The sequence below is a fragment of the Neolamprologus brichardi genome, chromosome 3 (assembly GCF_056152115.1).
Source record: "Neolamprologus brichardi isolate AB-2024 chromosome 3, ASM5615211v1, whole genome shotgun sequence".
Lineage (NCBI taxonomy): Eukaryota > Metazoa > Chordata > Actinopteri > Cichliformes > Cichlidae > Neolamprologus > Neolamprologus brichardi.
The window spans coordinates 48,842,501-48,865,000 of NC_142106.1; the positions used below are offsets into that span (position 1 = coordinate 48,842,501).

At 48.7% G+C, this 22,500-nt stretch overlaps 1 protein-coding gene, 12 non-coding genes and 27 pseudogenes across 13 annotated transcripts in view; 1 reads left to right on the plus strand and 39 right to left on the minus strand.

Annotated features, from left to right (window-relative positions):
- LOC148105123 (5S ribosomal RNA) overlaps positions 1–77 on the minus strand; it is a 119-nt pseudogene extending 42 nt beyond the window's left edge.
- LOC148105105 (uncharacterized) overlaps positions 1–21,227 on the plus strand; it is a 29,979-nt gene extending 8,752 nt beyond the window's left edge. Inside the window, exons 2-4 of the mRNA XM_087838362.1 lie at positions 20,102–20,342; positions 20,428–20,710; positions 20,802–21,227. Coding sequence (XP_087694488.1) covers positions 20,102–20,342; positions 20,428–20,710; positions 20,802–21,227 — 950 coding nt within the window. The remainder of the gene's footprint in view (positions 1–20,101; positions 20,343–20,427; positions 20,711–20,801) is intronic.
- On the minus strand, positions 468–586 carry LOC148105124 (5S ribosomal RNA; annotated as a pseudogene).
- On the minus strand, positions 938–1,056 carry LOC148105125 (5S ribosomal RNA; annotated as a pseudogene).
- On the minus strand, positions 1,408–1,526 carry LOC148105126 (5S ribosomal RNA; annotated as a pseudogene).
- LOC148105127 (5S ribosomal RNA) lies at positions 1,917–2,035 on the minus strand (annotated as a pseudogene).
- Positions 2,426–2,544, minus strand: LOC148105128 (5S ribosomal RNA; annotated as a pseudogene).
- LOC148105129 (5S ribosomal RNA) lies at positions 2,935–3,053 on the minus strand (annotated as a pseudogene).
- LOC148105130 (5S ribosomal RNA) lies at positions 3,438–3,546 on the minus strand (annotated as a pseudogene).
- Positions 3,937–4,055, minus strand: LOC148105131 (5S ribosomal RNA; annotated as a pseudogene).
- LOC148105132 (5S ribosomal RNA) lies at positions 4,447–4,555 on the minus strand (annotated as a pseudogene).
- Positions 4,946–5,054, minus strand: LOC148105133 (5S ribosomal RNA; annotated as a pseudogene).
- On the minus strand, positions 5,445–5,563 carry LOC148105134 (5S ribosomal RNA). Its single transcript, XR_015718816.1, has one exon. It is a non-coding gene; the product is annotated as a 5S ribosomal RNA (ribosomal RNA).
- Positions 5,954–6,062, minus strand: LOC148105135 (5S ribosomal RNA; annotated as a pseudogene).
- Positions 6,453–6,571, minus strand: LOC148105136 (5S ribosomal RNA; annotated as a pseudogene).
- LOC148105137 (5S ribosomal RNA) lies at positions 6,961–7,069 on the minus strand (annotated as a pseudogene).
- Positions 7,460–7,578, minus strand: LOC148105138 (5S ribosomal RNA; annotated as a pseudogene).
- LOC148105139 (5S ribosomal RNA) lies at positions 7,968–8,086 on the minus strand. Its single transcript, XR_015718817.1, has one exon. It is a non-coding gene; the product is annotated as a 5S ribosomal RNA (ribosomal RNA).
- Positions 8,477–8,595, minus strand: LOC148105140 (5S ribosomal RNA). Its single transcript, XR_015718818.1, has one exon. It is a non-coding gene; the product is annotated as a 5S ribosomal RNA (ribosomal RNA).
- LOC148105141 (5S ribosomal RNA) lies at positions 8,986–9,104 on the minus strand (annotated as a pseudogene).
- On the minus strand, positions 9,495–9,613 carry LOC148105142 (5S ribosomal RNA). The gene has a single exon (XR_015718941.1). It is a non-coding gene; the product is annotated as a 5S ribosomal RNA (ribosomal RNA).
- Positions 9,998–10,116, minus strand: LOC148105143 (5S ribosomal RNA). The gene has a single exon (XR_015718676.1). It is a non-coding gene; the product is annotated as a 5S ribosomal RNA (ribosomal RNA).
- LOC148105144 (5S ribosomal RNA) lies at positions 10,507–10,625 on the minus strand. Its single transcript, XR_015718820.1, has one exon. It is a non-coding gene; the product is annotated as a 5S ribosomal RNA (ribosomal RNA).
- On the minus strand, positions 11,016–11,133 carry LOC148105145 (5S ribosomal RNA; annotated as a pseudogene).
- LOC148105146 (5S ribosomal RNA) lies at positions 11,524–11,642 on the minus strand (annotated as a pseudogene).
- Positions 12,033–12,151, minus strand: LOC148105147 (5S ribosomal RNA; annotated as a pseudogene).
- On the minus strand, positions 12,542–12,660 carry LOC148105148 (5S ribosomal RNA). Its single transcript, XR_015718821.1, has one exon. It is a non-coding gene; the product is annotated as a 5S ribosomal RNA (ribosomal RNA).
- LOC148105149 (5S ribosomal RNA) lies at positions 13,051–13,169 on the minus strand (annotated as a pseudogene).
- LOC148105150 (5S ribosomal RNA) lies at positions 13,560–13,678 on the minus strand. Its single transcript, XR_015718822.1, has one exon. It is a non-coding gene; the product is annotated as a 5S ribosomal RNA (ribosomal RNA).
- LOC148105151 (5S ribosomal RNA) lies at positions 14,069–14,187 on the minus strand. Its single transcript, XR_015718687.1, has one exon. It is a non-coding gene; the product is annotated as a 5S ribosomal RNA (ribosomal RNA).
- Positions 14,578–14,696, minus strand: LOC148105152 (5S ribosomal RNA; annotated as a pseudogene).
- On the minus strand, positions 15,086–15,204 carry LOC148105153 (5S ribosomal RNA; annotated as a pseudogene).
- LOC148105154 (5S ribosomal RNA) lies at positions 15,596–15,714 on the minus strand. Its single transcript, XR_015718823.1, has one exon. It is a non-coding gene; the product is annotated as a 5S ribosomal RNA (ribosomal RNA).
- LOC148105155 (5S ribosomal RNA) lies at positions 16,105–16,223 on the minus strand (annotated as a pseudogene).
- On the minus strand, positions 16,614–16,732 carry LOC148105156 (5S ribosomal RNA; annotated as a pseudogene).
- On the minus strand, positions 17,123–17,241 carry LOC148105157 (5S ribosomal RNA). Its single transcript, XR_015718824.1, has one exon. It is a non-coding gene; the product is annotated as a 5S ribosomal RNA (ribosomal RNA).
- LOC148105158 (5S ribosomal RNA) lies at positions 17,632–17,750 on the minus strand. The gene has a single exon (XR_015718825.1). It is a non-coding gene; the product is annotated as a 5S ribosomal RNA (ribosomal RNA).
- On the minus strand, positions 18,102–18,220 carry LOC148105159 (5S ribosomal RNA; annotated as a pseudogene).
- On the minus strand, positions 18,611–18,719 carry LOC148105160 (5S ribosomal RNA; annotated as a pseudogene).
- Positions 19,110–19,228, minus strand: LOC148105161 (5S ribosomal RNA; annotated as a pseudogene).
- Positions 21,228–22,500: the final 1,273 nt, after the last annotated feature.

A 22,500-nucleotide genomic window follows, 5' to 3' on the forward strand; every position in this document is an offset into this window, starting at 1 on the left:
TACTAAGCAAGCCCAGCCCTACTTAGCTTCCGAGATCAGACGAGGTCAGGCGTGCTCAGGGTGGTATGGCCGTAAGCTGCTGCCCACAGCACAATGTGTCAATTTATGGAATCAAGTGATGAGGTGGCCAGTACCTGAAGTTACGAACACAATCCTATAACCCTACCTGCATGCTTGCCTAATACCCTAAGCCAAAGACTCAGTTTAGCATTTATCCAGCAGCACAGGCCCTGGATTTTTGAAGATGGCCTCAGGAACCAGCACAGGGCCTGGTGTGGTGTAGTTAGCCTCGGCCAGCAGCACTGGCCCTGGTGTGTTGTAGGTAGCCTCAGCCAGCAGAACAAGACATTGGTGAAAACAGCCAAAAGCAATGTCGTTAATGTGCCCTCATTAATGGGCAGCTGCTTTGGGTCTTTTAATACACCCCTTCTCTGGATCAAAAGCAGTTCAATGACATGAAAATGAAAGGCTTACAGCACCAGGTATTCCCAGGCAGTCTCCCATCCAAGTACTAACCAAGCCCAGCCCTGCTTAGCTACCGAAATCAGACGAGGTCAGGCGTGCTCAGGGTGGTATGGCCGTAAGCTGCTGCCCACAGCACAATGTGTCAATTTATGGAATCAAGTGATGAGGTGGCCAGTACCTGAAATTACGAACACAATCCTATAACCCTACCTGCATGCTTGCCTAATACCCTAACCCAAAGACTCAGTTTAGCATTTATCCAGCAGCACGGGCCCTGGATTTTTGAAGATGGCCTCAGGAACCAGCACAGGGCCTGGTGTGTTGTAGGTGGCCTCAGCCAGCAGAACAAGACATTGGTGAAAACAGCCAAAAGCAATGTCGTTAGTGTGCCCTCATTAATGGGCAGCTGCTTTGGGTCTTTTAATACACCCCTTCTCTGGATCAAAAGCAGTTCAATGACATGAAAATGAAAGGCTTACAGCACCAGGTATTCCCAGGCAGTCTCCCATCCAAGTACTAACCAAGCCCAGCCCTGCTTAGCTTCCGAGATCAGACGAGGTCAGGCGTGCTAAGGGTGGTATGGCCGTAAGCTGCTGCCCACAGCACAATGTGTCAATTTATGGAATCAAGTGATGAGGTGGCCAGTACCTGATGTTACGAACACAATCCTATAACCCTACCTGCATGCTTGCCTAATACCCTAACCCAAAGACTCAGTTTAGCATTTATCCAGCAGCACGGGCCCTGGATTTTTGAAGATGGCCTCAGGAACCAGCACAGGGCCTGGTGTGTTGTAGGTGGCCTCAGCCAGCAGAACAAGACATTGGTGAAAACAGCCAAAAGCAATGTCGTTAGTGTGCCCTCATTAATGGGCAGCTGCTTTGGGTCTTTTAATACACCCCTTCTCTGGATCAAAAGCAGTTCAATGACATGAAAATGAAAGGCTTACAGCACCAGGTATTCCCAGGCAGTCTCCCATCCAAGTACTAACCAAGCCCAGCCCTGCTTAGCTTCCGAGATCAGACGAGGTCAGGCGTGCTAAGGGTGGTATGGCCGTAAGCTGCTGCCCACAGCACAATGTGTCAATTTATGGAATCAAGTGATGAGGTGGCCAGTACCTGATGTTACGAACACAATCCTATAACCCTACCTGCATGCTTGCCTAATACCCTAAGCCAAAGACTCAGTTTAGCATTTATCCAGCAGCACAGGCCCTGGATTTTTGAAGATGGTCTCAGGAACCAGCACAGGGCCTGTTGTGGTGTAGTTAGCCTCGGCCAGCAGCACTGGCCCTGGTGTGTTGTAGGTGGCCTCAGCCAGCAGAACAAGACATTGGTGAAAACAGCCAAAAGCAATGTCGTTAATGTGCCCTCATTAATGGGCAGCTGCTTTGGGTCTTTTAATACACCCCTTCTCTGGATCAAAAGCAGTTCAATGACATGAAAATGAAAGGCTTACAGCACCAGGTATTCCCAGGCAGTCTCCCATCCAAGTACGAATCAAGCCCAGCCCTGCTTAGCTTCCGAGATCAGACGAGGTCAGGAGTGCTCAGGGTGGTATGGCCGTAAGCTGCTGCCCACAGCACAATGTGTCAATTTATGGAATCAAGTGATGAGGTGGCCAGTACCTGAAGTTACGAACACAATCCTATAACCCTACCTGCAAGCTTGCCTAATACCCTAACCCAAAGACTCAGTTTAGCATTTATCCAGCAGCACGGGCCCTGGATTTTTGAAGATGGCCTCAGGAACCAGCACAGGGCCTGGTGTGGTGTAGTTAGCCTCGGCCAGCAGCACTGGCCCTGGTGTGTTGTAGGTGGCCTCAGCCAGCAGAACAAGACATTGGTGAAAACAGCCAAAAGCAATGTCGTTAATGTGCCCTCATTAATGGGCAGCTGCTTTGCGTCTTTTAATACACCCCTTCTCTGAATCAAAAGCAGTTCAATGACATGAAAATGAAAGGCTTACAGCACCAGGTATTCCCAGGCAGTCTCCCATCCAAGTACTAACCAAACCCAGCCCTGCTTAGCTTCCGATATCAGACGAGGTCAGGCGTGCTCAGGATGGTATGGCCGTAAGCTGCTGCCCACAGCACAATGTGTCAATTTATGGAATCAAGTGATGAGGTGGTCAGTACCTGAAGTTACGAACACAATCCTATAACCCTACCTGCATGCTTGCCTAATACCCTAAGCCAAAGACTCAGTTTAGCATTTATCCAGCAGCACAGGCCCTGGATTTTTGAAGATGGCCTCAGGAACCAGCACACGGCCTGGTGTGGTGTAGTTAGCCTCGGCCAGCAGCACTGGCCCTGGTGTGTTGTAGGTGGCCTGAGCCAGCAGAACAAGACATTGGTGAAAACAGCCAAAAGCAATGTCGTTAATGTGCGCTCATTAATGGGCAGCTGCTTTGGGTCTTTTAATACACCCCTTCTCTGGATCAAAAGCAGTTCAATGACATGAAAATGAAAGGCTTACAGCACCAGGTATTCCCAGGCAGTCTACCATCCAAGTACTAACCAAGCCCAGCCCTGCTTAGCTTCCAAGATCAGACGAGGTCAGGCGTGCTCAGGGTGGTATGGCCGTAAGCTGCTGCCCACAGCACAATGTGTCAATTTATGGAATCAAGTGATGAGGTGGCCAGTACCTGAAGTTACGAACACAATCCTATAACCCTACCTGCATGCTTGCCTAATACCCTAACCCAAAGACTCAGTTTAGCATTTATCCAGCAGCACAGGCCCTGGATTTTTGAAGATGGCCTCAGGAACCAGCAAAGGGCCTGGTGTGGTGTAGTTAGCCTCGGCCAGCAGCACTGGCCCTGGTGTGTTGTAGGTGGCCTCAGCCAACAGAACAAGACATTGGTGAAAACAGCCAAAAGCAATGTCGTTAATGTGCCCTCATTAATGGGCAGCTGCATTGGGTCTTTTAATACACCCCTTCTCTGGATCAAAAGCAGTTCAATGACATGAAAGGCTTACAGCACCAGGTATTCCCAGGCAGTCTCCCATCCAAGTACTAACCAAGACCAGCCCTGCTTAACTTCCGAGATCAGGCATGCTCAGGGTGGTATGGCCGTAAGCTGCTGGCCACAGCACAATGTGTCAATTTATGGAATCAAGTGATGAGGTGGCCAGTACCTGAAGTTACGAACACAATCCTATAACCCTACCTGCATGCTTGCCTAATACCCTAAGCCAAAGACTCAGTTTAGCATTTATCCAGCAGCACAGGCCCTGGATTTTTGAAGATGGCCTCAGGAACCAGCACAGGGCCTGGTGTGGTGTAGTTAGCCTCGGCCAGCAGCACTGGCCCTGGTGTGTTGTAGGTGGCCTCAGCCAGCAGAACAAGACATTGGTGAAAACAGCCAAAAGCAATGTCGTTAATGTGCCCTCATTAATGGGCAGCTGCTTTGGGTCTTTTAATACACCCCTTCTCTGGATCAAAAGCAGTTCAGTGACATGGAAATGAGAGGCTTACAGCACCAGGTATTCCCAGGCAGTCTCCCATCAAAGTACTAACCAAGCCCAGCCCTGCTTAGTTTCCGAGATCTGACGAGGTCAGGCGTGCTCAGGGTGGTATGGCCGTAAGCTGCTGCCCACAGCACAATGTGTCAATTTATGGAATCAAGTGATGAGGTGGCCAGTACCTGAAGTTACGAACACAATCCTATAACCTTACCTGCATGCTTGCCAATTAACCCTACGCCAAAGACTCAGTTTAGCATTTATCCAGCAGCACAGGCCCTGGATTTTTGAAGATGGCCTCAGGAACCAGCTCAGGGCCTGGTGTGGTGTAGTTAGCCTCGGCCAGCAGCACTGGCCCTGGTGTGTTGTAGGTGGCCTCAGCCAGCAGAACAAGACATTGGTGAAAACAGCCAAAAGCAATGTCGTTAATGTGCCCTCATTAATGGGCAGCTGCTTTGGGTCTTTTAATACACCCCTTCTCTGGATCAAAAGCAGTTCAATGACATGAAAATGAAAGGCTTACAGCACCAGGTATTCTCCCATCCAAGTACTAACCAAGCCCAGCCCTGCTTAGCTTCCGAGATCAGACGAGGTCAGGCGTGCTCAGGGTGGTATGGCCGTAAGCTGCTGCCCACAGCACAATGTGTCAATTTATGGAATCAAGTGATGAGGTGGCCAGTACCTGAAGTTACGAACACAATCCTATAACCCTACCTGCATGCTTGCCTAATACCCTAACCCAAAGACTCAGTTTAGCATTTTTCCAGCAGCACAGGCCCTGGATTTTTGAAGATGGCCTCAGGAACCAGCACAGGGCATGGTGTGGTGTAGTTAGCCTTGGCCAGCAGCACAGGTCCTGGTGTGTTGTAGGTGTCCTGAGCCAGCAGAACAAGACATTGGTGAAAACAGCCAAAAGCAATGTCGTTAATGTGCCCTCATTAATGGGCAGGTGCTTTGGGTCTTTTAATACACCCCTTCTCTGGATCAAAAGCAGTTCAATGACATGAAAATGAAAGGCTTACAGCACCAGGTATTCCCAGGCAGTCTCCCATCCAAGTACTAACCAAGCCCAGCCCTGCTTAGCTTCCGAGATCAGGCGTGCTCAGGGTGGTTTGGCCGTAAGCTGCTGCCCACAGCACAATGTGTCAATTTATGGAATCAAGTGATGAGGTGGCCAGTACCTGAAGTTACGAACACAATCCTATAACCCTACCTGCATGCTTGCCTCATACCCTAACCCAAAGACTCAGTTTAGCATTTATCCAGCAGCACAGGCCCTGGATTTTTGAAGATGGCCTCAGGAACCAGCACAGTGCCTGGTGTGGTGTAGTTAGCCTCGGCCAGCAGCACTGGCCCTGGTGTGTTGTAGGTGGCCTCAGCCAGCAGAACAAGACATTGGTGAAAACAGCCAAAAGCAATGTCGTTAATGTGCCCTATTTAATGGGCAGCTGCTTTGGGTCTTTTAATACACCCCTTCTCTGGATCAAAAGCAGTTCAATGACATGAAAATGAAAGGCTTACAGCACCAGGTATTCCCAGGCAGTCTCCCATCCAAGTACTAACCAAGCCCAGCCCTGCTTAGCTTCCGAGATCAGACGAGGTCAGGCGTGCTCAGGGTGGTATGGCCGTAAGCTGCTGCCCACAGCACAATGTGTCAATTTATGGAATCAAGTGATGAGGTGGCCAGTACCTGAAGTTACGAACACAATCCTATAACCCTACCTGCATGCTTGCCTAATACCCTAACCCAAAGACTCAGTTTAGCATTTTTCCAGCAGCACAGGCCCTGGATTTTTGAAGATGGCCTCAGGAACCAGCACAGGGCATGGTGTGGTGTAGTTAGCCTCGGCCAGCAGCACAGGTCCTTTTGTGTTGTAGGTGTCCTGAGCCAGCAGAACAAGACATTGGTGAAAACAGCCAAAAGCAATGTCGTTAATGTGCCCTCATTAATGGGCAGGTGCTTTGGGTCTTTTAATACACCCCTTCTCTGGATCAAAAGCAGTTCAATGACATGAAAATGAAAGGCTTACAGCACCAGGTATTCCCAGGCAGTCTCCCATCCAAGTACTAACCAAGCCCAGCCCTGCTTAGCTTCCGAGATCAGGCGTGCTCAGGGTGGTTTGGCCGTAAGCTGCTGCCCACAGCACAATGTGTCAATTTATGGAATCAAGTGATGAGGTGGCCAGTACCTGAAGTTACGAACACAATCCTATAACCCTACCTGCATGCTTGCCTCATACCCTAACCCAAAGACTCAGTTTAGCATTTATCCAGCAGCACAGGCCCTGGATTTTTGAAGATGGTCTCAGGAACCAGCACAGTGCCTGGTGTGGTGTAGTTAGCCTCGGCCAGCAGCACTGGCCCTGGTGTGTTGTAGGTGGCCTCAGCCAGCAGAACAAGACATTGGTGAAAACAGCCAAAAGCAATGTCGTTAATGTGCCCTATTTAATGGGCAGCTGCTTTGGGTCTTTTAATACACCCCTTCTCTGCATCAAAAGCAGTTCAATGACATGAAAATGAAAGGCTTACAGCACCAGGTATTCCCAGGCAGTCTCCCATCCAAGTACTAACCAAGCCAAGCCCTGCTTAGCTTCCGAGATCAGACGAGGTCAGGCGTGCTCAGGGTGGTATGGCTGTAAGCTGCTGGCCACAGCACAATGTGTCAATTTATGGAATCAAGTGATGAGGTGGCCAGTACCTGGAGTTACGAACACAATCCTATAACCCTACCTGCATGCTTGCCTCATACCCTAACCCAAAGACTCAGTTTAGCATTTATCCAGCAGCACAGGACCTGGATTTTTGAAGATGGCCTCAGGAACCAGCACAGGGCCTGGTGTGGTGTAGTTTACTCGGCCAGCAGCACTGGCCCTGGTGTGTTGTAGGTGGCCTCAGCCAGCAGAACAAGACATTGGTGAAAACAGCCAAAAGCAATGTCGTTAATGTGCCCTCATTAATGGGCATCTGCTTTGGGTCTTTTAATACACCCCTTCACTGGATCAAAAGCAGTTCAATGAGATGAAAATGAAAGGCTTACAGCACCAGGTATTCCCAGGCAGTCTCCCATCCAAGTACTAACCAAGCCCAGCCCTGCTTAGCTTCCGAGATCAGGCGTGCTCAGGGTGGTATGGCCGTAAGCTGCTGCCCACAGCACAATGTGTCAATTTATGGAATCAAGTGATGAGGTGGCCAGTACCTGAAGTTACGAACACAATCCTATAACCCTACCTGCATGCTTGCCTCATACCCTAACCCAAAGACTCAGTTTAGCATTTATCCAGCAGCACAGGCCCTGGATTTTTGAAGATGGTCTCAGGAACCAGCACAGTGCCTGGTGTGGTGTAGTTAGCCTCGGCCAGCAGCACTGGCCCTGGTGTGTTGTAGGTGGCCTCAGCCAGCAGAACAAGACATTGGTGAAAACAGCCAAAAGCAATGTCGTTAATGTGCCCTATTTAATGGGCAGCTGCTTTGGGTCTTTTAATACACCCCTTCTCTGGATCAAAAGCAGTTCAATGACATGAAAATGAAAGGCTTACAGCACCAGGTATTCCCAGGCAGTCTCCCATCCAAGTACTAACCAAGCCAAGCCCTGCTTAGCTTCCGAGATCAGACGAGGTCAGGCGTGCTCAGGGTGGTATGGCTGTAAGCTGCTGGCCACAGCACAATGTGTCAATTTATGGAATCAAGTGATGAGGTGGCCAGTACCTGGAGTTACGAACACAATCCTTTAACCCTACCTGCATGCTTGCCTCATACCCTAACCCAAAGACTCAGTTTAGCATTTATCCAGCAGCACAGGACCTGGATTTTTGAAGATGGCCTCAGGAACCAGCACAGGGCCTGGTGTGGTGTAGTTTACTCGGCCAGCAGCACTGGCCCTGGTGTGTTGTAGGTGGCCTCAGCCAGCAGAACAAGACATTGGTGAAAACAGCCAAAAGCAATGTCGTTAATGTGCCCTCATTAATGGGCATCTGCTTTGGGTCTTTTAATACACCCCTTCTCTGGATCAAAAGCAGTTCAATGAGATGAAAATGAAAGGCTTACAGCACCAGGTATTCCCAGGCAGTCTCCCATCCAAGTACTAACCAAGCCCAGCCCTGCTTAGCTTCCGAGATCAGACGAGGTCAGGCGTGCTCAGGGTGGTATGGCCGTAAGCTGCTGCCCACAGCACAATGTGTCAATTTATGGAATCAAGTGATGAGGTGGCCAGTACCTGAAGTTACGAACACAATCCTATAACCCTACCTGCATGCTTGCCTAATACCCTAACCCGAAGACTCAGTTTAGCATTTATCCAGCAGCACAGGCCCTGGATTTTTGAAGATGGCCTCAGGAACCAGCACAGGGCCTGGTGTGGTGTAGTTAGCCTCGGCCAGCAGCACTGGCCCTGGTGTGTTGTAGGTGGCCTCAGCCAGCAGAACAAGACATTGGTGAAAACAGCCAAAAGCAATGTCGTTAATGTGCCCTCATTAATGGGCAGCTGCTTTGGGTCTTTTAATACACCCCTTCTCTGGATCAAAAGCAGTTCAATGAGATGAAAATGAAAGGCTTACAGCACCAGGTATTCCCAGGCAGTCTCCCATCCAAGTACTAACCAAGCCCAGCCCTGCTTAGCTTCCGAGATCAGACGAGGTCAGGCGTGCTCAGGGTGGTATGGCCGTAAGCTGCTGCCCACAGCACAATGTGTCAATTTATGGAATCAAGTGATGAGGTGGCCAGTACCTGAAGTTACGAACACAATCCTATAACCCTACCTGCATGCTTGCCTAATACCCTAACCCAAAGACTCAGTTTAGCATTTATCCAGCAGCACAGGCCCTGGATTTTTGAAGATGGCCTCAGGAACCACCACAGGGCCTGGTGTGGTGTAGTTAGCCTCGTCCAGCAGCACTGGCCCTGGTGTGTTGTAGGTGGCCTCAGCCAGCAGAACAAGACATTGGTGAAAACAGCCAAAAGCAATGTCGTTAATGTGCCCTCATTAATGGGCAGCTGCTTTGGGTCTTTTAATACACCCCTTCTCTGGATCAAAAGCAGTTCAATGACATGAAAATGAAAGGCTTACAGCACCAGGTATTCCCAGGCAGTCTCCCATCCAAGTACTAACCAAGCCCAGCCCTGCTTAGCTTCCGAAATCAGACGAGGTCAGGCGTGCTCAGGGTGGTATGGCCGTAAGCTGCTGCCCACAGCACAATGTTTCAATTTATGGAATCAAGTGATGAGGTGGCCAGTACCTGAAGTTACGAATACAATCCTATAACCCTACCTGCATGCTTGCCTAATACCCTAACCCAAAGACTCAGTTTAGCATTTATCCAGCAGCACAGGCCCTGGATTTTTGAAGATGGCCTCAGGAACCAGCACAGGGCCTGGTGTGGTGTAGTTAGCCTCGGCCAGCAGCACTGGCCCTGGTGTGTTGTAGGTGGCCTCAGCCAGCAGAACAAGACATTGGTGAAAACAGCCAAAAGCAATGTCGTTAATGTGCCCTCATTAATGGGCAGCTGCTTTGGGTCTTTTAATACACGCCTTCTCTGGATCAAAAGCAGTTCAATGACATGAAAATGAAAGGCTTACAGCACCAGGTATTCCCAGGTAGTCTCCCATCCAAGTACTAACCAAGCCCAGCCCTGCTTAGCTTCCGAGATCAGACGAGGTCAGGGGTGCTCAGGGTGGTATGGCCGTAAGCTGCTGCCCACAGCACAATGTGTCAATTTATGGAATCAAGTGATGAGGTGGCCAGTACCTGAAGTTACGAACACAATCCTATAACCCTACCTGCATGCTTGCCTAATACCGTAAGCCAAAGACTCAGTTTAGCATTTATCCAGCAGCACAGGCCCTGGATTTTTGAAGATGGCCTCAGGAACCAGCACAGGGCCTGGATTGTTGTAGTTAGCCTCGGCCAGCGGCACGGGCTCTGGTGTGTTGTATGTGGCCTCAGCCAGCAGAACAAGACATTGGTGAAAACAGCCAAAAGCAATGTCGTTAATGTGCCCTCATTAATGGGCAGCTGCTTTGGGTCTTTTAATACACCCCTTCTCTGGATCAAAAGCAGTTCAATGACATGAAAGGCTTACAGCACCAGGTATTCCCAGGCAGTCTCCCATCCAAGTACTAAACAAGCCCAGCCCTGCTTAACTTCTGAGATCAGACGAGGTCAGGCGTGCTCAGGGTGGTATGGCCGTAAGCTGATGCCCACAGCACAATGTGTCAATTTATGGAATCAAGTGATGAGGTGGCCAGTACCTGAAGTTACGAACACAATCCTATAACCCTACCTGCATGCTTGCCTAATACCCTAAGCCAAAGACTCAGTTTAGCATTTATCCAGCAGCACAGGCCCTGGATTTTTGAAGATGGCCTCAGGAACCAGCACAGGGCCTGGTGTGGTGTAGTTAGCCTCGGCCAGCAGCACTGGCCCTGGTGTGTTGTAGGTGGCCTCAGCCAGCAGAACAAGACATTGGTGAAAACAGCCAAAAGCAATGTCGTTAATGTGCCCTCATTAATGGGCAGCTGCTTTGGGTCTTTTAATACACCCCTTCTCTGGATCAAAAGCAGTTCAATGACATGAAAATAAAAGGCTTACAGCACCAGGTATTCCCAGGCAGTCTCCCATCCAAGTACTAACCAAGCCCAGCCCTGCTTAGCTTCCGAGATCAGACGAGGTCAGGCGTGCTCAGGGTGGTATGGCCGTAAGCTGCTGCCCACAGCACAATGTGTCAATTTATGGAATCAAGTGATGAGGTGGCCAGTACCTGAAGTTACGAACACAATCCTATAACCCTACCTGCATGCTTGCCTAATACCCTAAGCCAAAGACTCAGTTTAGCATTTATCCAGCAGCACAGGCCCTGGATTTTTGAAGATGGCCTCAGGAACCAGCACAGGGCCTGGTGTGGTGTGGTTAGCCTCGGCCAGCAGCATTGGCAATGGTGTGTTGTAGGTGGCCTCAGCCAGCAGAACAAGACATTGGTGAAAACAGCCAAAAGCAATGTCGTTAATGTGCCCTCATTAATGGGCAGCTGCTTTGGGTCTTTTAATACAGCCCTTCTCTGGATCAAAAGCAGTTCAATGACATTAAAATGAAAGGCTTACAGCACCAGGTATTCCCAGGCAGTCTCCCATCCAAGTACTAACCAAGCCCGGCCTTCTTAGCTTCCGAAATCAGACGAGGTCAGGCGTGCTCAGGGTGGTATGGCCGTAAGCTGCTGCCCACAGCACAATGTTTCAATTTATGGAATCAAGTGATGAGGTGGCCAGTACCTGAAGTTACGAATACAATCCTATAACCCTACCTGCATGCTTGCCTAATACCCTAAGCCAAACACTCAGTTTAGCATTTATCCAGCAGCACAGGCCCTGGATTTTTGAAGATGGCCTCAGGAACCAGCACAGGGCCTGGTGTGGTGTAGTTAGCCTCGGCCAGCAGCACTGGCCCTGGTGTGTTGTAGGTGGCCTCAGCCAGCAGAACAAGACATTGGTGAAAACAGCCAAAAGCAAGGTCGTTAATGTGCCCTCATTAATGGGCAGCTGCTTTGGGTCTTTTAATACACCCCTTCTCTGGATCAAAAGCAGTTCAATGACATGAAAATGAAAGGCTTACAGCACCAGGTATTCCCAGGCAGTCTCCCAGCCAAGTACTAACCAAGCCCAGCCCTGCTTAGCTTCCGAGATCAGACGAGGTCAGGCGTGCTCAGGGTGGTATGGCAGTAAAGTGCTGCCCACAGCACAATGTGTCAATTTATGGAATCAAGTGATGAGGTGGCCAGTACCTGAAGTTACGAACACAATCCTATAACCCTACGTGCATGCTTGCCTAATACCCTAAGCCAAAGACTCAGTTTAGCATTTATCCAGTAGAACAGGGCCTGGATTTTTGAAGATGGCCTCAGGAACCAGCACAGGGCATGGTGTGGTGTAGTTAGCCTGGGCCAGCAGCACTGGCCCTGGTGTGTTGTAGGTGGCCTCAGCCAGCAGAACAAGACATTGGTGAAAACAGCCAAAAGCAATGTCGTTAATGTGCCCTCATTAATGGGCAGCTGCTTTGGGTCTTTTAATACACCCCTTCTCTGGCTCAAAAGCTGTTCAATGACATGAAAATGAAAGGCTTACAGCACCAGGTATTCCCAGGCAGTCTCCCATCCAAGTACTAACCAAGCCCAGCCCTGCTTAGCTTCCGAGATCAGACGAGGTCAGGCGTGCTTAGGGTGGTATGGCCGTAAGCTGCTGCCCACAGCACAATGTGTCAATTTATGGAATCAAGTGATGAGGTGGCCAGTACCTGAAGTTACGAACACAATCCTATAACCCTACCTGCATGCTTGCCTAATACCCTAAGCCAAAGACTCAGTTTAGCATTTATCCAGCAGCACAGGCCCTGGATTTTTGAAGATGGCCTCAGGAACCAGCACAGGGCCTGGTGTGGTGTAGTTAGCCTCGGCCAGCAGCACTGGCCCTGGTGTGTTGTAGGTGGCCTCAGCCAGCAGAACAAGACATTGGTGAAAACAGCCAAAAGCAATGTCGTTAATGTGCCCTCATTAATGGGCAGCTGCTTTGGGTCTTTTAATACACCCCTTCTCTGGATCAAAAGCAGTTCAATGACATGAAAATGAAAGGCTTACAGCACCAGGTATTCCCAGGCAGTCTCCCATCCAAGTACTAACCAAGCCCAGCCCTGCTTAGCTTCCGAGATCAGACGAGGTCAGGCGTGCTCAGGGTGGTATGGCCGTAAGCTGCTGCCCACAGCACAATGTGTTAATTTATGGAATCAAGTGATGAGGTGGCCAGTACCTGAAGTTACGAACACAATCCTATAACCCTACCTGCATGCTTGCCTCATACCCTAACCCAAAGACTCAGTTTAGCATTTATCCAGCAGCACAGGACCTGGATTTTTGAAGATGGCCTCAGGAACCAGCACAGGGCCTGGTGTGGTGTAGTTAGCCTTGGCCAGCAGCACTTGCCCTGGTGTGTTGTAGGTGGCCTCAGCCAGCAGAACAAGACATTGGTGAAAACAGCCAAAAGCAATGTCGTTAATGTGCCCTCATTAATGGGCAGCTGCTTTGGGTCTTTTAATACACCCCTTCTCTGAATTAAAAGCAGTTCAATGACATGAAAATGAAAGGCTTACAGCACCAGGTATTCCCAGGCAGTCTCCCATCCAAGTACTATCCAAGCCCAGCCCTGCTTAGCTTCCGAGATCAGACGAGGTCAGGCGTGCTCAGGGTGGTATGGCCGTAAGGTGCTGCCCACAGCACAATGTGTCAATTTATGGAATCAAGTGATGAGGTGGCCAGTACCTGAAGTTACGAACACAATCCTATAAACCTACCTGCATGCTTGCCTCATACCCTAACCCAAAGACTCAGTTTAGCATTTATCCAGCAGCACAGGACCTGGATTTTTGAAGATGGCCTCAGGAACCAGCACAGGGCCTGGTGTGGTGTAGTTAGCTTTGGCCAGCAGCACTTGCCCTGGTGTGTTGTAGGTGGCCTCAGCCAGCAGAACAAGACATTGGTGAAAACAGCCAAAAGCAATGTCGTTAATGTGCCCTCATTAATGGGCAGCTGCTTTGGGTCTTTTAATACACCCCTTCTCTGAATCAAAAGGAGTTCAATGACATGAAAATGAAAGGCTTACAGCACCAGGTATTCCCAGGCAGTCTCCCATCCAAGTACTAACCAAGCCCAGCCCTGCTTAGCTTCCGAGATCAGACGAGGTCAGGCGTGCTCAGGGTGGTATGGCCGTAAGCTGCTGCCCACAGCACAATGTGTCAATTTATGGAATCAAGTGATGAGGTGGCCATTACCTGAAGTTACGAACACAATCCTATAACCCTACCTGCATGCTTGCCTAATACCCTAAGCCAAAGACTCAGTTTAGCATTCATCCAGCAGCACAGGCCCTGGATTTTTGAAGATGGCCTCAGGAACCAGCACAGGGCCTGGTGTGGTGTAGTTAGCCTTGGCCAGCAGCACTTGCCCTGGTGTGTTGTAGGTGGCCTCAGCCAGCAGAACAAGACATTGGTGAAAACAGCCAAAAGCAATGTCGTTAATGTGCCCTCATTAATGGGCAGCTGCTTTGGGTCTTTTAATACACCCCTTCTCTGAATCAAAAGGAGTTCAATGACATGAAAATGAAAGGCTTACAGCACCAGGTATTCCCAGGCAGTCTCCCATCCAAGTACTAACCAAGCCCAACCCTGCTTAGCTTCCGAGATCAGACGAGGTCAGGCGTGCTCAGGGTGGTATGGCCGTAAGCTGCTGCCCACAGCACAATGTGTCAATTTATGGAATCAAGTGATGAGGTGGCCATTACCTGAAGTTACGAACACAATCCTATAACCCTACCTGCATGCTTGCCTAATACCCTAAGCCAAAGACTCAGTTTAGCATTCATCCAGCAGCACAGGCCCTGGATTTTTGAAGATGGCCTCAGGAACCAGCACAGGGCCTGGTGTGGTGTAGTAAGCCTCGGCCAGCAGCACTGGCCCTGGTGTGTTGTAGGTGGCCTCAGCCAGCAGAACAAGACATTGGTGAAAACAGCCAAAAGCAATGTCTTTAATGTGCCCTCATTAATGGGCAGCTGCTTTGGGTCTTTTAATACACCCCTTCTCTGGATCAAAAGCAGTTCAATGACATGAAAATGAAAGGCTTACAGCACCAGGTATTCCCAGGCAGTCTCCCATCCAAGTACTAACCAAGCCCAGCCCTGCTTAGCTTCCGAGAGAAGACGAGGTCAGGCGTGCTCAGGGTGGTATGGCCGTAAGCTGCTGCCCACAGCACAATGTGTCAATTTATGGAATCAAGTGATGAGGTGGCCAGTACCTGAAGTTACGAACACAATCCTATAACCCTACCTGCAGGCTTGCCTAATACCCTAAGCCAAAGACTCAGTTTAGCATTTATCCAGCAGCACAGGCCCTGGATTTTTGAAGATGGCCTCAGGAACCAGCACAGGGCCTGGTGTGGTGTAGTTAGCCTCGGCCAGCAGCACTGGCCCTGGTGTGTTGTAGGTGGCCTCAGCCAGCAGAACAAGACATTGGTGAAAACAGCGAAAGCAATGTCGTTAATGTGCCCTCATTAATGCGCAGCTGCTTTGGGTATTTTAATACACCCCTTCTCTGGATCAAAAGCAGTTTAATGACATGAAAATGAAAGGCTTACAGCACCAGGTATTCCCAGGCAGTCTCCCATCCAAGTACTAACCAAGCCCAGCCCTGCTTAGCTTCCGAGATCAGACGAGGTCAGGCGTGCTCAGGGTGGTATGGCCTTTAAGCTGCTGCCCACAGCACAATGTGTCAATTTATGGAATCAAGTGATGAGGTGGCCAGTACCTGAAGTTACGAACACAATCCTATAAACCTACCTGCATGCTTGCCTCATACCCTAACCCAAAGACTCAGTTTAGCATTTATCCAGCAGCACAGGACCTGGATTTTTGAAGATGGCCTCAGGAACCAGCACAGGGCCTGGTGTGGTGTAGTTAGCCTTGGCCAGCAGCACTTGCCCTGGTGTGTTGTAGGTGGCCTCAGCCAGCAGAACAAGACATTGGTGAAAACAGCCAAAAGCAATGTTGTTAATGTGCCCTCATTAATGGGAAGCTGCTTTGGGTCTTTTAATACACCCCTTCTCTGAATCAAAAGCAGTTCAATGACATGAAAATGAAAGGCTTACAGCACCAGGTATTCCCAGGCAGTCTCCCATCCAAGTACTAACCAAGCCCAGCCCTGCTTAGCTTCCGAGATCAGACGAGGTCAGGCGTGCTCAGGGTGGTATGGCCGTAAGCTGCTGCCCACAGCACAATGTGTCAATTTATGGAATCAAGTGATGAGGTGGCCATTACCTGAAGTTACGAACACAATCCTATAACCCTACCTGCATGCTTGCCTAATACCCTAAGCCAAAGACTCAGTTTAGCATTCATCCAGCAGCACAGGCCCTGGATTTTTGAAGATGGCCTCAGGAACCAGCACAGGGCCTGGTGTGGTGTAGTAAGCCTCGGCCAGCAGCACTGGCCCTGGTGTGTTGTAGGTGGCCTCAGCCAGCAGAACAAGACATTGGTGAAAACAGCCAAAAGCAATGTCTTTAATGTGCCCTCATTAATGGGCAGCTGCTTTGGGTCTTTTAATACACCCCTTCTCTGGATCAAAAGCAGTTCAATGACATGAAAATGAAAGGCTTACAGCACCAGGTATTCCCAGGCAGTCTCCCATCCAAGTACTAACCAAGCCCAGCCCTGCTTAGCTTCCGAGAGAAGACGAGGTCAGGCGTGCTCAGGGTGGTATGGCCGTAAGCTGCTGCCCAGAACACAATGTGTCAATTTATGGAATCAAGTGATGAGGTGGCCAGTACCTGAAGTTACGAACACAATCCTATAACCCTACCTGCATGCTTGCCTAATACCCTAACCCAAAGACTCAGTTTAGCATTTATCCAGCAGCACAGGCCCTGGATTTTTGAAGATGGCCTCAGGAACCAGCACAGGGCCTGGTGTGGTGTAGTTAGCCTCGGCCAACAACACTGGCCCTGGTGTGTTGTAGGTGGCCTCAGCCAGCAGAACAAGACATTGGTGAAAACAGCCAAAAGCAATGTCGTTAATGTGCCCTCATTAATGGGCAGCTGCTTTGGGTCTTTTAATACAGCCCTTCTCTGGATCAAAAGCAGTTCAATGACATGAAAATGAAAGGCTTACAGCACCAGGTATTCCCAGGCAGTCTCCCATCCAAGTACTAACCAAGCCCAGCCCTGCTTAACTTCCGAGATCAGACGAGGTCAGGCGTGCTCAGGGTGGTATGGCCGTAAGGTGCTGCCCACAGCACAATGTGTCAATTTATGGAATCAAGTGATGAGGTGGCCAGTACCTGAAGTTACGAACACAATCCTATAACCCTACCTGCATGCTTGCCTAATACCCTAAGCCAAAGACTCAGTTTAGCATTTATCCAGCAGCACAGGCCCTGGATCTTTGAAGATGGCCTCAGGAACCAGCACAGGGCCTGGTGTGGTGTAGTTAGCCTCGGCCAGCAGCACTGGCCCTGGTGTGTTGTAGGTGGCCTCAGCCAGCAGAACAAGACATTTGTGAAAACAGCCAAAAGCAATGTCGTTAATGTGCCCTCATTAATGGGCAGCTGCTTTGGGTCTTTTAATACACCCCTTCTCTGGATCAAAAGCAGTTCAATGACATGAAAATGAAAGGCTTACAGCACCAGGTATTCCCAGGCAGTCTCCCATCCAAGTACTAACCAAGCCCAGCCCTGCTTAGCTTCCGAGATCAGACGAGGTCAGGCGTGCTCAGGGTGGTATGGCCGTAAGCTGCTGCCCACAGCACAATGTGTCAATTTATGGAATCAAGTGATGAGGTGGCCAGTACCTGAAGTTACGAACACAATCCTATAACCCTACCTGCATGCTTGCCTAATACCCTAAGCCAAAGACTCAGTTTAGCATTTATCCAGCAGCACAGGCCCTGGATTTTTGAAGATGGACTCAGGAACCAGCACAGGGCCTGGTGTGGTGTAGTTAGCCTCGGCCAGCAGCACTTGCCCTGGTGTGTTGTAGGTGGCCTCAGCCAGCAGAACAAGACATTGGTGAAAACAGCCAAAAGCAATGTCGTTAATGTGCCCTCATTAATGGGCAGCTGCTTTGGGTCTTTTAATACACCCCTTCTCTGGATCAAAAGCAGTTCAATGACATGAAAATGAAAGGCTTACAGCACCAGGTATTCCCAGGCAGTCTCCCATCCAAGTACTAACCAAGCCCAGCCCTGCTTAGCTTCCGAGATCAGACGAGGTCAGGCGTGCTCAGGGTGGTATGGCCGTAAGCTGCTGCCCACAGCACAATGTGTCAATTTATGGAATCAAGTGATGAGGTGGCCAGTACCTGAAGTTACGAACACAATCCTATAACCCTACCTGCATGCTTGCCTAATACCCTAACCCAAAGTCTCAGTTTAGCATTTATCCAGCAGCACGGGCCCTTGATTTTTGAAGATGGCCTCAGGAACGAGCACAGGGCCTGGTGTGTTGTAGGTGGCCTCAGCCAGCAGAACAAGACATTGGTGAAAACAGCCAAAAGCAATGTCGTTAATGTGCCCTCATTAATGGGCAGCTGCTTTGGGTCTTTTAATACACCCCTTCTCTGGATAAAAAGCAGTTCAATGACATGAAAATGAAACGCTTACAGCACCAGGTATTCCCAGGCAGTCTCCCATCCAAGTACTAACCAAGCCCAGCCCTGCTTAGCTTCCGAGATCAGACGAGGTCAGGCGTGCTCAGGGTGGTATGGCCGTAAGCTGCTGCCCAAAGCACAATGTGTCAATTTATGGAATCAAGTGATGAGGTGGCCAGTACCTGAAGTTACGAACACAATCCTATAACCCTACCTGCATGCTTGCCTAATACCCTAAGCCAAAGACTCAGTTTAGCATTTATCCAGCAGCACAGGCCCTGGATTTTTGAAGATGGCCTCAGGAACCAGCACAGGGCCTGGTGTGGTGTAGTTAGCCTCGGCCAGCAGCACTGGCCCTGGTGTGTTGTAGGTGGCCTCAGCCAGCAGAACAAGACATTGGTGAAAACAGCCAAAAGCAATGTCGTTAATGTGCCCTCATTAATGGGCAGCTGCTTTGGGTCTTTTAATAGACCCCTTCTCTGGATCAAAAGCATTTCAATGACATGAAAATGAAAGGCTTACAGCACCAGGTATTCCCAGGCAGTCTCCCATCCAAGTACTAACCAAGCCCAGCCCTGCTTAGCTTCCGAGATCAGGCGTGCTCAGGGTGGTATGGCCGTAAGCTGCTGCCCACAGCACAATGTGTCAATTTATGGAATCAAGTGATGAGGTGGCCAGTACCTGAAGTTACGAACACAATCCTATAACCCTACCTGCATGCTTGCCTAATACCCTAAGCCAAAGACTCAGTTTAGCATTTATCCAGCAGCACAGGCCCTGGATTTTTGAAGATGGCCTCAGGAACCAGCACAGGGCCTGGTGTGGTGTAGTTAGCCTCGGCCAGCAGCACTGGCCCTGGTGTGTTGTAGGTGGCCTCAGCCAGCAGAACAAGAACTTTGTGAAAACAGCCAAAAGCAATGTCGTTAATGTGCCCTCATTAATGGGCAGCTGCTTTGGGTCTTTTAATACACCCCTTCTCTGGATCAAAAGCAGTTCAATGACATGAAAATGAAAGGCTTAAAGCACCAGGTATTCCCAGGCAGTCTCCCATCCAAGTACTAACCAAGCCCAGCCCTGCTTAGCTTCCGAGATCAGACGAGGTCAGGCGTGCTCAGGGTGGTATGGCCGTAAGCTGCTGCCCACTGCACAATGTGTCAATTTATGGAATCAAGTGATGAGGTGGCCAGTACCTGAAGTTACGAACACAATCCTATAACCCTACCTGCATGCTTGCCTAATACCCTAAGCCAAAGACTCAGTTTAGCATTTATCCAGCAGCACAGGCCCTGGATTTTTGAAGATGGCCTCAGGAACCAGCACAGGGCCTGGTGTGGTGTAGTTAGCCTCGGCCAGCAGAACAAGACATTGGTGAAAACAGCCAAAAGCAATGTTGTTAATGTGCCCTCATTAATGGGCATCTGCTTTGGGTCTTTTACAGTTTTTTCTGAATGCTTAAACCCTAACTGTGATTCTTATAGCACAATTTCTAAAACTATTAATACTTATAGCAAAACCACTCACTGAGTTTGCAAAACTAAAAGCACAAATACTGCTTTGCACTCAGTTTGCCATTTTGTAACACACACTTTGCAAACCTGTAGCTACAATCAACTGCACAGCACTCTTTTTGCAGAACTGTAAACACAACTCACTGCTTTACACTCAATTTCCAAATGATCAACGCACTCCTACCAAAACTATACACATTTAAGGCTATTATTTACACTATTTTGCCAACTGTCTGGCACACTGTCACATGTGAAAACTTTTTTAGATAATTAGTTCACTTTGCAATCAGCCTAAGCACTATAAACAGGCCACAGGTAAGCTGTCTATGTGGAGTACAATGGAAGGAGCAGTAAGAGTGAGAAGAGTGAGAATCAGAGGAGGCCGAGGGAGAGGACGTGGAGGTGAAGAAGTTGGAGGAAGAGGACGTGGAGGTGAAGAAGTTTGAGGAAGAGGACGTGGAGGTGAAGAAGTTGGAGGAAGAGGACATGGAGGTGAAGAAGCAAGAGGGTTAGAGGAAGTTAGAGGAAGAGGACAAGGAGGAGCAAGAAGAGGACGAGGAGGGGAAAGAGGAAGGGTAAGAAGAGTAAGAAACAGAATAACTGATGACATCAGAGCTACAATAGTGGACCATGTCATCAACCATGGGATGACCCTGAGGGAAGCTGGCCAACGGGTTCAGCCTAAACTGAGCCGCTACACTGTGGCAAGCATCATTAGGACATTTCGAAATGAGAATCGGTAAGTACTTTGTAGCGCTGCCATACTCTAATGAGAAAGACAACAGTACCATACTTGCAAAAATACTGAAATTGTTACTTTACAGAATTGCTAGACGTCCAGATGTTGGGGGCAGAGGCAGAATGTTCACTCCAGAGCAAGAGACCCATATAGTGAACATGGTGATTGCCAATAATGCAATAAGACTGCGCGAAATACAGCAGCGCATAATTGATAATGACACCATCTTTCAAAATATACACAGTGCAAGCATTTCTGCACTAAGTCGTGTACTTGCGCGCCACAGAATAAGAATGAAGCAAATTTACAGAGTTCCTTTCGAGAGAAACACAGAACTTGTAAAGCAACTGCGATATGACTATGTGCAGGTAAGCTAGTGTCATTGGTTCTGAATTTGGAAGTGCATACTGTAGTGCTGTGCATGGGCCTGATGTGTTGCATTTGTTTTGTCTTGTCCAGAGAGTGATGGAACTAGAAGCAGATGCAACGGGACATGAGCTACTTTTTGTAGATGAGGCCGGTTTTAACCTCAGTAAAACCAGGAGACGTGGCAGGAACATAATTGGACACCGTGCCATCATCAATGTCCCAGGACAACGTGGTGGTAACATAACCATGTGTGCAGCTATAAGCCAAAATGGTGTTGTTCACCATCATGCAACCATAGGCCCATACAACACTGCACACATTATTGCATTCCTGGACACCTTGCATGACATGCTCACTGTTCAGAGACCAGAGCAGACCCGATATGTCATCATATGGGACAATGTTAGTTTCCATAGGGCTGCTTTGGTCCGCAACTGGTTTACAGACCACCCATCCTTCATGGCACTCAACCTCCCTCCATACTCTCCATTCTTACAGTTTTTGCTGAATGCTTAAACCCTAACTGTGATTCTTATAGCACATTTTCTAAAACTATTAATACTTATAGCAAAACCACTCACTGAGTTTGCAAAACTAAAAGCACAAACACTGCTTTGCACTCAGTTTGCCATTTTGTAACACACACTTTGCAAACCTGTAGCTACAATCCACTGCACAGCACTCTTTTTGCAGAACTGTAAACACAACTCACTGCTTTGCACTCAATTTCCAAATGATCAACGCACTCCTAGCAAAACTATACACATTTACGGCCATTATTTACACTATTTTGCCAACTGTCTGGCACACTGTCACATGTGAAAACTTTTTTAGATAATTAGTTCACTTTGCAATCAGCCCAAGCACTATAATACAGGTAAGCTCTGTGTGTGGAGAACAATGGAGGGAGCTGGAAGAGTGAGAAGTAGAGGAGGCCGAGGAAGAGGACGTGGAGGTGAAGAAGTAGGAAAAAGAGGACGACAAGGACAAGGAGGAGCAAGAGGAGGATGAGGAGGGAGGAGAGGAGGACGAGGAAGGGTAAGAAGAGTAAGACATAGAATTGCTGATGACATCAGAGCTACAATAGTGGACCGTGTAATCAACCGTGGAATGACCCTGAGGGAAGCTGGCCAACGGGTCCAGCCTAACTCGCGCCGCTACACTGTAGCAAGCATCATACGGAAATTTTGAAATGAGAATCGGTTAGTGCAGTCACTTTGCACTAAGATTTGTAGCACTGCCATATGCTAATGAGAAACACAACAATACCATAGATGTAAAAATACTGAAATTGTTACTTTACAGAATTGCTAGACGACCAGATGCTGGGGCAGAGGAAGCATGTTCACTGCAGACCAAGAAACCCATATAGTCAATATGGCGATTGCAAATAATCCTATACTTGGATATAAACACTTGTGTTTGTTTTGATGTGTGTGAATAAACACCAGTACTTGAAGTTAACTGACATAGCCTACCTTCTGCACAGAGAAAGCAAAAGCCAGATGTGTTTTTTATTCATACCATCAGTGTGCAGTTGGCGCATTGTGTGCTTAGTAGATGATGGCTTGTGTGTACTGTTTGATACGGAAACACCATTTTTACGAAGGTGTGAAGAGTTAATCTAGCTGTGTTTGCTTTTGCAAGAGAACTACAATGTTTTGATAATTGGGTGACAGGTTTTCTTATTTGTGTGTAGAGTTTTGAAAAAATAGCCAATAGTTACAAAAAATGTGCTTAAGCAATCAGAAAAAACTGTAATACACCCCTTCTCTGGATCAAAAGCAGT